The sequence below is a fragment of the Mchenga conophoros genome, linkage group LG3 (genome assembly GCF_057382185.1).
Source record: "Mchenga conophoros isolate Kocher_MC1m ecotype Shallow Benthic linkage group LG3, M_conophoros_male_GT1.1, whole genome shotgun sequence".
Lineage (NCBI taxonomy): Eukaryota > Metazoa > Chordata > Actinopteri > Cichliformes > Cichlidae > Mchenga > Mchenga conophoros.
Genome location: NC_140528.1, coordinates 34,201,592 through 34,219,327, shown reverse-complemented (window position 1 = coordinate 34,219,327; position 17,736 = coordinate 34,201,592). Strand labels below are relative to the sequence as shown.

Here is a 17,736-nt window from a genome sequence, read left to right as displayed (position 1 = left end):
AGATTTAGTCTAAGATTAGTTTTAAGTTTTGCAATTTAAGCTGGACTGTTTGAAACAACACTGCTGGGACATTTTTGCACCACCTTTTCAGAGCAGGTAGAAACTCGTGATGGTCCTGGCAGGTCAGGTTTGTTCTCCTTCTTTCCTTCCTCTGCTTCCTCTCTGTGTCTCCTTCCCTCTCTCTTTCCTCTCGGGTGGCTGGCTTGATCTCCAGTTTTCTTGGGCTCTGGCTAGTGCGGCTGTTTGTCATCAGCTGGCTGCTTCCTGCAGCCTGTTAAAGAAAAGCAACCAAATATGCATCAATCCAAGACTCCACACCACCTCAAACAGTTACAGCTATCATTCACTCAGCCGACTCTAACAAGTCCTCTTCTCTTGAGCAGAAAACCCTGTGATGTTTCTGCTGGCATGTTTTTGAGTTGTGCATTTAACTACATATTTACTGACATTATCACAGAAAATGTTCAGCACTTCAAAACTACACTGGAGAACCAAAATTCTTATTTTAATTGAAATTCTCAACTTGTCGAATAAAATAGTTTAAGAGTTAATACATATCTTTCAGTGAACCCTTGCAAAAATTGCAGTTACAAAAATTCTGATTGGCTGTTTTGGTCTCCAATCAGTATTGTGGAAACACAATGTTGCTAAATCCAGTGGAGTGGTTTGGTGTAAACTAAATCAAAAAAACACGTTTGGTTAGTATGTTTAATTCTTTTATTTCAAGATATAGATTTTTTTAAGACCATCATTGGTGTGGTATGATGGTGCTATTGCATTGTCGAGAAACAGATGTTGAAGGAATCAGTCCTAAAGGGATGTTTCCTCCTCAGCCTAGCTTCTTCCACAAGGAGTGATTTGGATTTCCTCTGCAGCTAAAGAAGACATAACAGAATGAAAGAATTGCTCCAAAATACTACACCACAGCATCAGATGAGTTCAGATGTTTGTTCTTGCAGTTCCTTTCATTAAATATGTTGTGAAATTGTAGTTACAGATGCAGCTGTGGAGTTTAAGTTAACCTATGGTAAATTACCAGCATAGTTTTCTTATGGAGGAAGTTCATGAGTTTCTAATCATGTGACTCCTTTCATGACTGTTGCAGTTTTAACTAAATAATTTAAATCTGTTTTATGGCAATGGTGCAGTTGAGTCAGCAGTCAGAAATCTGGTATCTTTGTTGCTTAACAACATGGCCTCAAACCCTTCAGGAAGAAGGATTTGATCCTTCAATGAAGATTTGTTACCAGTGTAATGAAGCAATGCCTCTGCAGATGCAGTACACATCAAGATGTGAGCCTTATGAAGAGGTGAGATGCAATTACTGATTTTGATGTAAAAACAAAAAAAATATATGGTATAACACTTGCTGTTTTCTAAATCTGCAGGAATCCAAGTTATCCATTGTGAATAGAAAATGCAAGGTAAACCTAGAAATTACCTAAAAGAGATTACCTAAAAGGTAAACCTAGCACATTACTAGAATCCAAAGTAACTACAAGTAATTTTGGATCAGTAACGACCTGTTGTGTAACATGCAACCCTCTCTCACATTTTAGCTAATTCATCCAATTACCTGAAATTAAGGACTTCACAGTAACAAGGAGGAGACCACAGTCCATGCTAGTTTGTTTGTGGATATATAATCTCTTTTCAGATGTTTCTGAAAAACTGTGTTTCAGTTACAGTCCACGTAAACATAATTAGTTTCTTTTTTTTTTAAGTTTGTTTCATCAACAGCTTCAAATGCATGGTGCCTGCTGCAAATGATAAAACTCCACACAGCGCAGCTCAGTATGCACACAGACATACTTTATTCTGTGTTATAGTTCATATACACACTATTATGCAGGACCATTTGTTACAATTATGTGTAACATAATTTACACAATAACTGTAACTGTAAAACATTTTGTGACCACACTACTTTAAATTATTTTTAACCCTTTAAGACCTACCATAGAACCAAGTCCGCCAGAGCTTATATTATATTTTTACATGCTGTGGAACCATTTTTAGGAGCGTTTCAAGTTGCTATACATCAATACAACCATTATAGCCCAGATTTTAATAATATGTCTGCATTAAGTGCATAGTAATTACATAAATTGGAAAAAAGTGCAATAAACTACAAAAAAATTTAAAATCGTTTTTGTTTTTTTAACATATATTTCTAGTTAGAGAAATTTAAGAGGCTTATCCCTCAAAACTGTAAATACAAAAAAGTTGCACAAAATAGTTTCCTACCACAGGAAATTTATTTTGAGTGTCTTCATAGTTTTATTTTTGAAATACACCAATTTTTATATACTGCAGGAAAAACGAAAATAAATATTATACTGCAAATTTGCAAAAAAAAAAAAAATGCATCAAAATAAAATATTTCCAGCAGTGCAATATGAGTACTAATGTCATGGTCTGCGGTGGGTGGCTGGAATTTCCATAAGGCTCCTGAACAGACCTGGGATCCGCCCCTGGGCAGGGCCAGCTCCTGCACACTGGAGCCTATTGCAGGCAATCAAGCCTGAGGGATTTAAACCACACGTTGATGTTCATTCACTGCCAGTTCGTCATCAACACATGTTGGTAACAGGCCTTATGCTTCAAGTTCTTGCTGTGATCGATCTTGTTAACACGACTCTCTTGTGCTGCAGTTGCTGTATTCACCTTGGCTCACGCTCCACCTCCGGACTCAGGATACCAAGCAATCATTCTGAAAATCTCTCTGTGCCTCACCGGTAGTGATGGGCAGATGAAGCTTCATGAAGCACTGAAGCTTTTCATCCAATTGGTTCACTCCAGTGCAAAGCTTCTTGAAGCTTCATTTGCTCTAGTAGGACACCTACTGGACGTAAAAATAGTAGTTGGTATGAATTTGAAGAGTGTGGCCTTTTGCACACAGCCTGTAAATGTCAACAACAAAAGGAGTGTGTAAAACATGTATATTGTAGTGATGGCAGTATACTGTGTATATTTATACTGGCAGTATGGAAAATGATCATTTGGAAATGCTTGAAATGGAAATGATCATTTACTGTGAGGTGAGGTGTGGTTGGGGTGTGGACAGTGGTTGTGCTTTTGTAACGTTGAGGTATGGACAGCTACACACTGAGGCTTTGAGCCTCAGTCCTGCCTGTTCACATTTTATTCTGTAAAAACTAAATTTTCACTGCTTTTATGACCTTTTAGTGGGGAGAACATAGCTAGGATTTAATGATTTAACAAATCTTTTGAATCCTTTGTCCTCCACAATGCTAAATGGCTGGGAGTCCTCAATCACCATGCTAACCAGGTCTTCATCTATTTGAGATTGTTCTCCTGAGGAAAGACAATAAAGACAAAGCACAAATATAAATATCACATACGTAACTTATAACAGTTGTATAATATTGTTATATCATTTAGTAACATTACTGCATGCTATATTATCATGGCATTTGATGGCTCACCTGGTCTTGCTCCACAATCGGTGTTCCCCTTATTCTCATGCAAAGCTCTGTAGTGACTAAGCATGGATGAGGTGTTGTTGTTATATCCCAGCTCCCTGGCACATAGCAAACACTTCACCTTGTACAAAAGTACAGACAGCTTAACATAGGTTTTATTGCACCATCAGTATTATGAAAATACATCTTCTGTGGAACTTTACATACCTTGTTGGGAGATATAAGCTCAAAATGTTCCCACACAGGGGAGGACATCCTTCTCTTCGTAGCTGGCTCCATTCTCTCCTGACTTTCTCTCCTCACTCTCCTAAACCTCCAACCTCTCTCCAAACTGTCTCTAACTCTCTCCAAACTGTCTGTAACTCTCACTAACCGCAACTCTCCATCAAACACCCGCATTTTGAATGAAGTCTGGGGGGTTTATATCGCTGTCATATCTCGCAGCAAAGTTCGAACCGCTTCCTGAACCAGTCACGTGGTACAGCCGGGCAGCGAGGCTTCGGACGTCATCATTTTCAGCTCCTCCCATAAATGAAGCAAGCCTCGATACGCGCTTCGCGGAAACGCCCCCTCCATTACTCGACACAGGCTTTGAAGCCTCGATACAGAACGTCACATCACTACTCACCTGCCTGCCCTTCTCCATCTGAAGCCCCGGATCTCAGGCCAGCCTTTCCACGCCACTCAGCCTCCCCTGGATTCTCATCACCCCCCTCTCAACACTCCATGTCCCCTACTGCAAGTAAGAATTGCTACTCTTACAACTGGCCACTTCAGAGCTGCCTCCACTACCTCCCTAACTCCTCTATCTTCTCTCTTCAGTGTGACTGTTCCCTGCTCAGCTCCACTCCGCATCTCAGGCCTCATTCCCTCGCCCTAGCCACGTTCCCCAGGCCACGCCTCGTCAAACTCCACGTCTTATTGGGGTTTTTTTTGTCTTTGCTACGTTTTCTTTTTTGCACTTAAACCTAATAAATTGTTACATCATCTGCTGTCTCTGCTTTGGGTTTCTGCACCTGAGTCCTGTTCAGTACAGGCCACTCGGCCCCGTGACACCTAAGCATCCCAGAAAAGACACAGAAAGTCATAAAGTCAAACATAACTTTTAAAATCACCAGTATAGGCTCATGAGGCCCTGATGGTAAAAAAAAACTACATTTCCGCAAAATGACGTCACTTCTGGTTTCGTGCAGGTCATGGCGGACATGAGATAGTTCGTGCTGATGGACGTAGGAAGTGTTACAAACAGCTGATCGGATCGGCAAAGCGTGTTTCTGGAATATTATGTTTTTGTTGCTGCAAGTGCTTTTTATGCAGTTTTGCAAAGCTTTATGTGGAAGGAAACCGTGACCTAGGACAAGCTGATGGCATAAGATGTAAGTACAACTCCTCTGGTTTTAAAAGCAGTTACGCAAAACGGAGCGTGCCCGCTCCGACCAGCTTTAAAGGGTTAATGGTTGTTGCACAGAACATGCTGCAGTAATTTATAAGCACATTTAATTTGGGAGCCTCTTTTAATCTGAACATGATTGTTTCAGATTTGATAATCATGTTTATGATGTTTTCTACCTTTGTTTTTCTTTTTTAGCATGGAAGATGTAAGATTTTCCTTAAACAAAAGTTGATGCCACAACAGAATTCAAGTTGTGTCTGGACAGAGAAGATCTTCCAGACAGAGGCCTTCTCCAGTAGTAGAAAAAATAAAAGCTGCATCTGCTACCAGTGTTTGTTTGTTTTTTGTTTCCTTTTATATGATTTGGTGTGTCAAGATGGCTTGCCGTCAGCTGTTACCTGTTTTGTTTGTGGTAGCTTTGTTTACATGTAATTTCTTCAAAAATGTCTCTACTCTTCTGGTGTATGACTTCCATTGTTCCTCTGCTGTGATCCACCTTTCTCCAGGAGGAAATGCCACAGAAGGCAAGGGAAACAGGGCGGCGTGTTGGTAAAATTCAAAAATTGCATGACCGCCCGGGCTCTTTGGGGCTCTAATGAGCTGTCGCATTTTCTTAATTAAGTCTTCACAAAAGGTTAAGAAAATTAACAGCTACCCACCATCATAAATCAAGGGTAAACCTGATTCCTAAACCTAAGAAATGTCAAAGATGACTACTAAAGATGACTAAAGATGTTTGCTCTTATTTTAGCCCATGGAATAAAGATGGTTACTAGTTCTAGATATTTTGGATTATCCAGAACTAATAAATAGGGGTGAGTTTTTGAAAAATGAATTTTCAGGTGGTTCGGTGGTTAGCACTGTTGCCTCACACACTCACAGCAAGAATGTCCTGATTTCCTCCGTCAGGGTCTTTCTGTGTGGAGTTGGGGTCTCTACAGGTACTTCAGCTTCCTCCCAACAGTTGAAAGACATTCAGTTAGTGGGACTAGGTAATTGGAAACTCTGGTGTGAATGGTTGTCTATGTGTTAGCTCTGCGACAGACTGGAACTGTACAGGGTGTACTCTGCCTCTTCCCCTAAGACAGCTGGGATAGGCTCCAGCCCCCCTGTCACCCTGAAGAGGATGGACGGAAATCGATTTTAGCTTGAAAACGAAATTTTTGCCAGAAACTTGAGAATCTCACCTTAAAGCTCACAAAATTATTTCCACACCACCACCACCACAAACAGCAAATGAAAGGAGGTAACTGGATTCTGCACACATGTAAACATAAAGTGCGTATTGGTCACCTAACCTAACGCCATGGACACGCCGTCGGGGCTGAAAGCCGACATCTCACAGATTCTGATGCTGCAGGTTTTGTAACTCTTTGACCAAAATTTACTGAACCAGCAGCAAAAGAAGATGAAAACTCCACTTCACATTTGATAAACATCAGCATTAATTTGCTCTATTTGCTTACTTATTGCCGCTCAGTTAAAAGTCTGAAATTCAAACAAATGTCAAATGTCTCATTTTTCCACCAAATCATTACATGGAAGTTTTTTAACACTGGAAGGAAAAGTGAAGGAAGTCAGTTTTTAAAGTTTCATGTCACTTGCTCACCATATCTCCTCTTATCACCACTCATTAGAAACATTTATTTATTTGAAGATGCAGTTAGCTGCTGACACGCTGATGATGCTCAGTAAATCTGATCTTTGTATCTTTTTTTTTTTCGGGATTTATTTGACAGGGACAGTGTTCATGTTCATGGACATCAGGATAAAAACAGAAGATGGAAACCTGCCAGATTTGAGCTAAACTGCTCATTTCCATTACCACAGAGGATCCACCTGTGCTTCCTCTCCTCGCTCCTCCACCTGTTACAGTGAGGGAACGTCCTCCATGATGGAGGAGCTGCTGAAAAGTTCTGAGTTTCCTCCAGAGTGAGACCTCTGTCACAGTTCAGAGGATCTACGGCAGCAGAGACCTTCATGGACACTAAAAGTCTCAAACACACAACAACAACATCACACTGACTCCACTCTGACATCACTGATCAATAATCAAAGAACACACAGATCAAACTGATTGATCAGCCATCAGAGGAGTCGGATCAATGGAGCTGCTTCTGTTCCTGATGTCCCCTGTTTGATCCTGGACCTGAACTCTCCCTGCAGAGGAGACACAACACAGTCAGACAGGGAAATACAGACGTGAACATGAAGAGAGAGAGAGACAGACAGATACCTCTGACTTTCAGCAGCAAAGTTTTCACCCTGATCCAGACGTCCTTGCTGTAGATACCACACTCGTATCTCCCACTGTCCCATTCTGTGGGGTGTTTCAGGGTCAGACTGAGGTCTCCAATTTTCAGCAGGTCTTCATTCATCTTTGTTCGGTCTCTGTAAAGCCGGTCCTGTCTGTGAGGCTGGTCAGAGCCGTTCTCATACACGTGGACCTTGTTATTGATTTGGTCCTTCCAAACCACCATAGCATCTTCAGGCAGGTTTTGTGTGGTTTTGAAGGGCAGCTGGACAGACTCCGCCCCCTCCTCCACCTCCACCTGACAGACTGAGAGGACAACGAACACAACATGAGCTGTACAAAGTGTGATTGTGATTTGTTACTGGTCAATATTAGAGCTACTACCTTCTTGTATGGAGGCCATTTTGGGCCTTACGTAACATCTGTTTTTAGTCTTGAATGTAGTTGAAACTTTTGTAATTTCCATTGTGATAAATAACAGTTAGAGAGTCATGCATTAAATGGAGCATCAAAGTAAATTTTTTTACATTGATGTCAGGGCAGTCTGTTCTTAGTGGCATACAAGGAAAAAAGTAAACAATGGTTCAAACCTTTGGGTTTAAGCAGCAATGGTTTTGCTCTGAAAATGTCTCCATTCCTCCAAACTTCACAGATGAAAGCTCCACCGTCACAGTCTGTGGGATGTTTCAGGGTCAGACTGAGGTCTCCAGTTTTCAGCAGGTCTTCATTCATCTTTGTTCGGTCTCTGTAAACCTGGTGCTGCTCTTTAAGCTGGTCAGAGCCATTCTGATACATGTGGACCATTCTGGATTTCCCGTCCTTCCAGACCACTATAGCGTCTTCAAGCAGACCTGTGGTATTGAAGGGCAGCTGGAGAGAGTCCACCCCATCCTCCACCTCCACTTGGGGGACTGAGAGGACATCAAACACAAAATTAAAAGTGATAACCAGATGAGCTTTTCACTGTTATCCACTTTCTTGAATACAAATGTGGAATAAACTGCTGAACCACTCCAAAACATTCATTTAGAAACAAAGAGAGAAGACGTCACACATACAAGGATAATTTGGATTCTTTGGACAATCTTTGGACTCAGGCGCAGACTGAGAAAGCACGGTTCAAACATTTCTTTATTAATCACACTGTTGGTGTGCCTGTGGGATCACCAGGTACTTGTAGCTGTCCTCTATGTCTACGCTGTTGCCTTCACCCTGGGTCTATACACCTGAATCAAAGGATTAGTTCATTACCAGGCCTCTGGCGAACTGCAAGACATGTTGAGGAGGTAATTTAGCCATTTGAATCAGCTGTGTTGGATCATGGACACATCTAAAAACTGCAGGACACCGGCCCTCGAGGCCTGAAGTTGACGACCCCTGCTCTCAAGGGAGGCTGGTTGTTCGGCTTAACCACGTGACTTCTGAGTTGGAGAAGGAAGTCCCGATTTGGCGTCCGCAATACCATCACAGACCTGAGGCAGAGGAGGGTATGGCGGAGACCATAGAGGGCTTATTGAAGGTAAGGGTGTTAGCACCCTCAACCCTAAGCCTGGTTCTGCCAGAGGTTTCTTCTTGTTAAAAGGGAGTTTTTCCTTCCCACTGTCGCCAAAGTGCTTACTCGTAGAGGGTCATATGATTGTTGGGTTTTTCTTTGTATCTGTAATTGGTAATAGTGATTAATCAGGCTGTGGGAGGTTCTGATGCCGAGGCAGACCACATGATGCCACTTTTGAGAACCAGGAAGGGTCAATCCGCTGATATTATGTTTGATGACTTGCAGTAGTGTTGGTCTACCATGGGGGGAGACCAAAAGAGGGGATGTTGGAATGATCTTACCTGAAGTGCTTTATTACTGTGCCTTTTATTAATCTCATATTATTCCAAACTTCCATATGATCATATAGAAGTAGTGTTGAGTGGACACAACCCTGAATAATAAAGGCATTAGAATACGTGTCCTTCAGTCGTAGAGTCTCACACATATTTGCCTGTAGAGCAGTAGATAAGAGGGAACCATCTAGTAGTCAAAAGTTACTGAAATGCTGTTGTTTAGACTAGAATGGGGTGGCCGGGAATAAAACTGTCAGGTGCGCGTCACCATTTTGAGATCTGCTGCAACGTGTCATGTAGGACGCATCTCCCTTCTAGAAGTAATGTTAAAAAAAAATAAAGTGTTAAATGGTCTACTGAGCAGTGTTTTGTGTTCCATCGGATGCCTCTGAGGAATCAAAAGAACTCGGTGAAGTGTTGATATTTGGAGTGCTCAGAGTAGAGATGCTACTCCTCCACATCGAAAGGAGGAAATCACAAAAAAGTTGGTCGTGTTCATCTGGACATAGGGTTTTCAGTGGGAGAAATGTTTTGTCAGTCATCCAAGTGTCTTCTCAGCTGACTGCGAATGAACAATAGGCTGGGGGGCGGTGTCAGTTTTTGACCATTAACTCATTCACTGCCAGCCATTTTCATGGCAGTCAACGTAAGTTTTTCAATTGACGTGGCAGTGAATGAGTTAATATGCAAGTTGTCATGACCACTGATCTACGACCATTGATCAATGACTACTCATCATCCATCCATTCGCTTCCACTTATCCTTTTTCAGGGTCGCGGGGGGCGCTGGAGCCTATCCCAGCTGTCATAGGGCGAGAGGCGGGGTACACCCTGGACAGGTCGCCAGTCTGTTGCAGGGCTAACACACAGCGACAGACAACCATTCGCACATTCACACCTAGTGACAATTTGGATTATCCAATTAACCTATCCCCACAAACTGCATGTCTTTGGACAGTGGGAGGAAGCCGAAGTACCCGGAGGGAACCCACGCAAACACAGGGAGAACATGCAAACTCCACACAGAAAGACCCCGGCCTGATGTTGGAATTCAACTCAGGACCTCCTTGCTGTGCGGCAACAGTGCTAACCACCATGCCACCGTGCTGCCAATAGGCTGGGGGGGGTCAGTTTTTGACCATTAATATGCAAATTGTCATGACCACTGATCTACGACCATTGACTACTCATCGATGACCATGAATACTATTCACAGAGATTTGAGGATTGGCTGCAATCACAGCATTGAAAGATGTACCATTGGGATGTTACATCTCTCTCCACTTGTGTTCCAATTACTGAAGCGTTGGAGGTAGTTCATAAAAGATTACAGGATGACCCCAATACCATCAACAGAATCACTCTCATTACTGACCAAGTGTGTTTGCTCTTGGAACTGTCTTAATTCCACCTATTTCACATACAAGGGTCAGTACTACTGGCAGAAACATGGGTATACCATGGGTTCTTCATTTTCATCCATTGTGTCCAACTTGTACATGGAAGAAGTGGAAAAGGGGGGTTTATTATACTGCCCTGGAACAACACCAAGTGATTAGTTGAGGTACGTGAATAACATCTAGGTAAAATCTAAACCTGAGGATGTACCACAATTCACTGATTATATTAACCTGGTGGACCTACACAAATTCACCAGGGAGGATATGAAAAGTAGCAGGTTAGCCTTCTTAGACTGTGAGATGTCCATCAGTAATGGGGGACATTTAAAAGTTGATATGTACCATAAACCACCACATATGGTTCATTGTATAAGGTTTGACTCTCATCACCCAGTGGAGCACAAACTGGATGTCATCAGGATGGCGCCCACACAAACACACAGCAGGAGATGAAGCATCGCTGAATATGTTTCCAAACCAACTTCCTTCCAACCCGAAGACAGAAAAATATGGTGAAGCATGTGATGAATAGCATGCTGACTCAATCATTTCTGCATGTTTCCTCATGTTACAGAGGAGGAGAAGATCCAAAGAGGAGGCAGGGGGAGAGGCTCAGGAACAGTTAGGATCAGAGACTTTGAGCCATCATGGACTCCCACTGTGGGGACTCTTAGTCTTGGTCTGTTCAATTAAACGTACAGTTGCTCCCCCTAAAAGTTTTGGCTTTTAGACAACGGCATCAAAGAATTTATATTATTTGAATGAACTGAAAAAAGATTCAAACTTAAAATGTTTAGAGAATAAACTCTTGCATGACCTCTGACCTTTGACCTGTATCTACAGCACTGACCTCTGACTTTCAGCTCCACTTGTTTCTTCAGCAGGATATTTCCCTCCCTGCTGTAGACGGTGCAGGTGTAGCTGTCTGTATTCCAGCCTGTGGGATATTTCAGGGTCAGACTGAGGTCTCCAGTTTTCAGCAGGTCTTCATTCATCTTCGTTTGGTCTCTATAAACCTGGTGCTGTTCTTCAGGCTGGTCAGAGCCGTTATGATAAACATAGACCATCCTGCTGCCTCTGTCCATCCACTCCACTTTAGCATCGTCAGGCAGGTGAAGTGTGGTATTGAAGGGCAGCTGGACAGACTCCACCCCTGAATCCACCACTACCCGGGTGACTGAGAGGACAATAAAGCACAACATGAGCTTGGATGGAGACATTTGTGTTGACTCTAACAGGCTGAATGCTGCTGCTTCACTGGGAGCTCACTGTTAGATAGAAAGTGGTCAGTGTGAAGAGGAGACGCAGCAGAAAGATGAAGACTGACAGGAAGAAAGCAGTGAACAGTAGGGATGGGTATCGTTTAGGTTTTATCCGATACCGGTGCCAAACCGGTACTTTTGAAATGGTGCTGGTGCTTAAACGGTGCTCAAACTGGTGCTTAAAGAATGGTGAACATAAAATTGGTCCAAAAACCTCTCATGTTCAGCTGTTTTTTTGTAAAAAGATAACAATGTTAGCCTTTTCTGCAGCTATGGGGCATATATGGCATCACTCTTGGCTGGAAGCAGTGCTTAAACAATGCAAAAAACACAAACTTTGTCCAAAAACCTCTCATGTTTAGCTGTTTCCCTCTTTTTCTTTGATCATTTTAGCCTTTTTGGCCAGGGTGAAGGGAGTATCTGCCATCAAACAAGAAGACAGCCGCATGTAACTACGACGGTGTTTGCTAGTTCACCTTAGTGCATTAATGTAATAACGTGGTTAGCCTACTCAACGTAAATTACACACGAACAACATTAAGCTAATCACGCAGAGAAGAACAGCTGCTGCTGCCGTCATCATCCTCATCATTTCTGCTACACTGGCAGGGCTAGGGGCCAGGACTCTCCTCTTCGGGTTTTTGGGGGATGTTGCTAACTCCGGGTCTGATAACAGGCACCACACCGTGCCCCCAGTAGATGTGCACGGTGTGAGGTCTCGCAACAAGCTATCAAATACGGCGCATTTCTCGGCTTTTAAAAAGAACGCTATGCGTCGCCAGGTGTTTCATCGGATTTGAGGTGTTACCTCCTTTGACAGTATCACAGTATCAGCTTAAAGCACTTGTTGCAGGCTGCTGAGTTTGCATATTTTGCTGTGAAGTACAGCCAGACTTTTGACCGCTTTGCCTTGGGCATTTTAATCTGTAGCTCTGCTCTAAAAGAATGTACCTACCTGGGCCCGCCTACTATCCTCGGAAACATAAAATGATTGGCTAGAATCTAAAGTGTATCACAGCTCAGGAAAAAAAGCACCGAAATGTGCGCTGCTTTTCGGTCTGGTTACTACTGTTTATGTCAGAACCGATACCGGTACCCATCCCTAGACTGTTGGAGCTGCTGTTAGTGGGACAGGACTTTATTCAGTCTCTGAGGGCCAGATTTGACTTAATGAAGCAGAGAAACAAAGTCTGAGTGTTTCTATCACCAGAGATGGGCAGTAACACGTTACTTGTAACTTTACTTTTTGTAACTTTACATTATTTTTTTCCAAGTAATGAGTAAAGTAAGGGATTACAATTGTAAAAAAGTAATTAGATTATACTTACTTTCCCGTAAGCACGCTGCGTTACTGCATTACTAAACTATGATTTTGTTTGTGAGAGTGTCTCCTGACAATGACGCAAGCGGGTGCGACGGCTGTGGTAGCACGTCTGTAAATCAACAATAGAAAACATGGAGCGAGGGATAGAGTTCAATCGTGCAGCATTTAATACTTGGAAATACCGACATTGCTTTCAATTTGACTCTTTAAAGAGCGACAAAAACATAAGCGTTCATTGCACACTCTGCATCGGAAGAAAACTTCTTTCTACATCGAAAAATTCCACTTCCAACCTGAGCAAGCACCTAGCACGCTGCCACAAGAATGTTAAATTAACAGAAAACCCCAGGATCCCCCCACTGACATGACCGCTGTGGCTACCACATCTACTTCCACTGGGTAAACCTCAGATGAACCCACTCCTACTAAACAGGTTAAACTAGACGTAAGAGCGACAGGACTTAGTGTCACTGAACTGAAGAAGCTCGTCGCTGCCTATATTGTCGAGGACATGTTGCCAATTTCCACTGTAGACTCTGAATCATTCCGATGCATCGTAGAAAAAATACCAACTAAAAGTGATGTCAAGCTGCCCCAGAGAAAGTCATTTGTAGGATACCTTGAGAGAGAATATGATAAAATGAACTCTAACTTGAAGGCTACACTCGAAGAGGTAGAGTTTGTTTCCACCACTGCTGACATCTGGACAGTAAATAATAAACGTTTTATGGGTTCACTGGATTAATTCCACATTACAACGCAACAAGGCCGCCCTAGCATACAACAGAATTAGAGGCAGCCATACCTATGATGTAATTGGAGCAGAGATTGAAGAAATCCATTCATCATATGGACTACAAGGCAAAGTTATTGCCACTGTAACGGATAATGCATCCAATTTTGCCAAAGCATTCAGAGTATGTCAGCCCTGTCATTTGGAGTCTGAATCTGAAAATGAAGAAGGTAATGACGAGGAACTGACCTTTACTGATGTCAAGGAAGCTCTTTCAACCCCATGTGGTGATGCACAGTTTGGCCTCCCTCCACACTACAGATGTGCATCGCACACAATTAACTTGATTTTAACAAGCGATGTTGACAAGCATCTAAATTCCTATGGCGACACCAAGGCTGTATATAGGAGTAGCATTGCAAAATGTTCTGCTCTTTGGACTAAAGCAAGTCGATCAACATTAGCCTCTGAACAGGTAGAGGAAGTCAGCCAGAGGAAACTAATGGTACCGACATCCACAAGGTGGAATTCCCTGTATGAGGCCATTTCTAGAATCATCACAATTCCCTTGAATGATTTTAATCCCCTGTGTGTAAAGCTGGGAATCAAGTGACTTAATGAAAGGGAGTACCAGTTCTTGAAAGAGTACTGTACGGTGATGAAGCCCCTGACAGTGGCTCTCGACATCTTACAAGAGGATGAGTGCACCTATGGGGCTTTACTACCAACACTCACAAGCCTGAGGTCAAAGACGCTTGCCCTGACCTCTCTAGAATGACAGTCAACCTTCCAGATGTCATTGTAAAGGTAAGATTATTATTAATTGCTTTGAGTGGTTTTGTTAAATTTGTTATACCATTCAGAGTGGGTGGATGTTATACTTTGTTTTAAGCAGCGTGTAAAATTATTAAAATGATAGAATAAAAGACCAAGTATTTACCCCTTGTTAAATATCATAATAGTCGGCCTCATCACTGATGGGGACGACAAGGAGTACAGCTGACTGACTCAGGACTTTGTGGACTGGTGCCAGCTGAACTACCTCCAGATCAACGCCAGTAAAACCAAGAAGCTGGTGGTAGACTTCTGCAGGCACAAGCATCCTCCACTGCAACCACTGAACATCCAAGGTATGGACATTGAGGCTGTGGACAGCTACAGGTACCTTGGTGTTCATCTGAACAACAAACTGGACTCATAATTCAGATGCCCTCTACAGGAAAGGGCAGAGCAGGCTGTACTCAGGTCGTTTGGAGTAGAGGGCCCACTCCTTCTATGACTCTGTGGTGGCTTCAGCCATCTTCTATGGTGTGGTCTGCTGGGGCGGCAGCATCTCTGCCGGGGACAGGAAGAGACTGAACAGGCTGATCAGAAGGGCCAGCTCTGTTCTAGGATGCCCTCTGGACCCAGTGGAGGTGGTGAGTGACAGGAGAATGGCGGCTAAGCTGTCATCCCTGTTGGACAACATCTCCCACCCCATGCAGGAGACTGTGACAGCACTGAGCAGCTCATTCAGTGGCTGCAGCACCCACGGTGTGGGACGGAGAGATTTTGCAGGTCTTTCCTCCCCACTGTTGTCAGACTCCACAACAAAGACTTTTGCAGCTGATCAAACCCTCACACGTGCAATAAGACTGCTATATGTGCAATTCTTGTACAATTCTTCTTCTGACGAAGTTGTACTTTTGTATTTTCTTACTCAGTTGTACTTTTGTATTTTCTTACTCAGTTGTATATAGCATTTGTATTTCTATTTTATTCTATTGTATATATTATTTTATTCTATTCTATTTTATTCTACTGTATATAGTATTTTATTTTATTTTATTGCATTCCAGTGTTTTCTAATTTCTGCTACATAACTTTGCACTTTTGCTGTAACAAAACAAATTTCCCACCTGTGGGACTAATAAAGGTCATCTTATCTTATCTTATCTTATCTTATCTTATCTTATATCAGGGATATTGATCATCATTAATCAAGAATATTAATCAAAATATCAACAAAAGCCTCAACCAAAATTCAATCTCATACAGTATTGATAATAGAAACATGTGCTAACACTTTTAGCAGGCTTAGAATCAGAATCAGAATCAGAATCAGAATCAGAATACTTTATTGATCCCTGGGGGAAATTATTTTTTGTTATTTTTTGTTCTTACATGCTAACCCTACTTTTTAACTCACTGAGACCTATCGAAACACTTCAGATTAATCAAAAACAAGTATTTCCCTCACGGAAGTCTTTAAATGTCCTTTACTTGTCATTAAACTTGCTAACCTTAGTGAACAGAGCATTAGATAGTCTGAAGCTCTGTGCGGTTCGCTCGTGAACTGTACATGCTGCTTTCAAGTGCAGAGCAACAAACTACAGTGGAATCCTGACTTGCGAATACCCCATTTAATGAAAAATTCAACTTACGAAGGCACTTGAATGCAATATCTCTGCCTGCGTTACGGCAAAATGCCGGCGTAACGAAATCTGCTGGCTCTGATTGGCTGAGCCCAGAATGCCCAGAATGCCTTCTGAATCATGTGACAACCCCTTAGCTTTTGTACTTGCGCTTCACTGTTCCACTTGAATGACGTATTGTTGTTGCAGTTAGTAATTAGCCTATAGCCTATTGTTCACTCAAAAGGCGTAATGGGTGCTTCGACTTACAAAAGACCCTCGGGAACGAATTAATTTTGTAAGTCAGGGTTCCACTGTATTTGAACTGATCTAACTTTATTAACACAGACAAAGATTTGTGGATCAGCTGCTGTTTGCTGCTATAGATATAATCCAGCTGATGTGGAGAACTACATGTGACACTGTGATGCAGCCATAAATCTGACTGATTTCTTTCCATTTTCAAAGGTTGATATATCAGGTAAAGTCCTTAAAAAGCTTAGAAATAAAGAGAAAGGTTGGTTACAGCAAAGAGAGGCACTGGCAGCCTTTAAGACACTAAACAAGAGAAACAGATCAGAGAACATCAGACTGAATAAGTGGAATAAAGTGAAACAGAGAACTAACGCTCCCTAAGAATGGAGCTGTCAGAGGAAGAGAGCAGCAAACTGAAAGTCTCTGTTAGCTGCAGAGCTCTGAAACTTCACACAGCTTTGGATGATAACATGGAGAAAGGATGTGGAGATATGACTGATTATAGATGAGGACCAATGAAGGTTTTTACTGAGATTAGCTTAGCCTGTGTTTTAGCCACATGCTAAACAAACACATGTTCAGAAACTAGAAGATGTTACCTTTCAGATGAAGTCTCACACATGAACTTTGCTCCTACAGTTCATCTGCTGAAGCTTTTACATTTGGCTGGAAATCAAATAAAAACCAAAACAGCCACAAACATCAGACATGCTAATACTGAGACATTATTGGATGGAGCCCACTGAGACTGAACCACCATCATCAGTCTGACCTCTGACCTTTGACTTGTATCTACAGCACTGACCTCTGACAGTGAGATTCACTTGTTTCTTCATCAGGATGTTTCCCTCCCTGCTGTAGGCAGTGCAGGTGTAGGTGGAGTTGTCTCCATCTGTGGGCTGTTTCAGGGTCAGACTGAGGTCTCCAGGTTCCAGTAACTTTCTCTTCATCTTTGTTCGGTTCTTGTATTTATCGTCCTGTTCTTCAGGCTGGTCAGAGCCGTTCTCATACATGTGGACCTTCCTGTTGTTTGCATCCTTCCACTCCACTTTAGCATCTTTAGGCAGGCAAACTGTGGTTTTGCAGATCAGTTGGACAGACTCCACCTCTGAATTCACCCCCACCTTATAAACTGAGAGGACAACAAAGCACAACATGAGCTGTAGTGAAGTTACTAATGTTCTCCTTATGACCTGTTATAGTGGACTTATTCCTGTGCTTGTCCTGTTAGACCTCAGTGTAGACCACAACAGTTTACTGCAAACACTAGAACACACCAGAGTTATTAAAGGGAATTCACTGCAGTGATTTGAATCACATCTGATAGATTCCAGTTTGTTTATGTAAATGAGGAGTTTTCTTTGCACACAAAAATTATTCATACATTTATTTGATTACCATGCATATGCTATGCATTTGATTTTTATTTCTGATATCATTCAAATCA

General features: G+C 42.2%; 1 protein-coding gene and 1 pseudogene across 2 annotated transcripts in view; one reads left to right on the top strand and one right to left on the bottom strand.

Moving 5' to 3' along the window:
- Nucleotides 1-6,441: 6,441 nt before the first annotated feature.
- The window catches only part of LOC146578310 (butyrophilin-like protein 2), a 49,218-nt gene continuing 37,923 nt past the window's right edge, over nucleotides 6,442-17,736 (bottom strand). For both annotated transcript variants that reach the window (XM_085258399.1, XM_085258365.1), the window contains 5 exons: nucleotides 17,095-17,421; nucleotides 11,173-11,499; nucleotides 7,684-8,004; nucleotides 7,076-7,399; nucleotides 6,442-6,999 (listed from right to left, as the gene is read on the bottom strand). In XM_085258399.1, the coding sequence (XP_085114525.1) occupies nucleotides 6,908-6,999; nucleotides 7,076-7,399; nucleotides 7,684-8,004; nucleotides 11,173-11,499; nucleotides 17,095-17,421 (1,391 nt within the window). In that variant the 3' untranslated portion in view covers nucleotides 6,442-6,907. The remainder of the gene's footprint in view (nucleotides 7,000-7,075; nucleotides 7,400-7,683; nucleotides 8,005-11,172; nucleotides 11,500-17,094; nucleotides 17,422-17,736) is intronic.
- Nucleotides 12,982-14,254, top strand: LOC146578311 (uncharacterized; annotated as a pseudogene).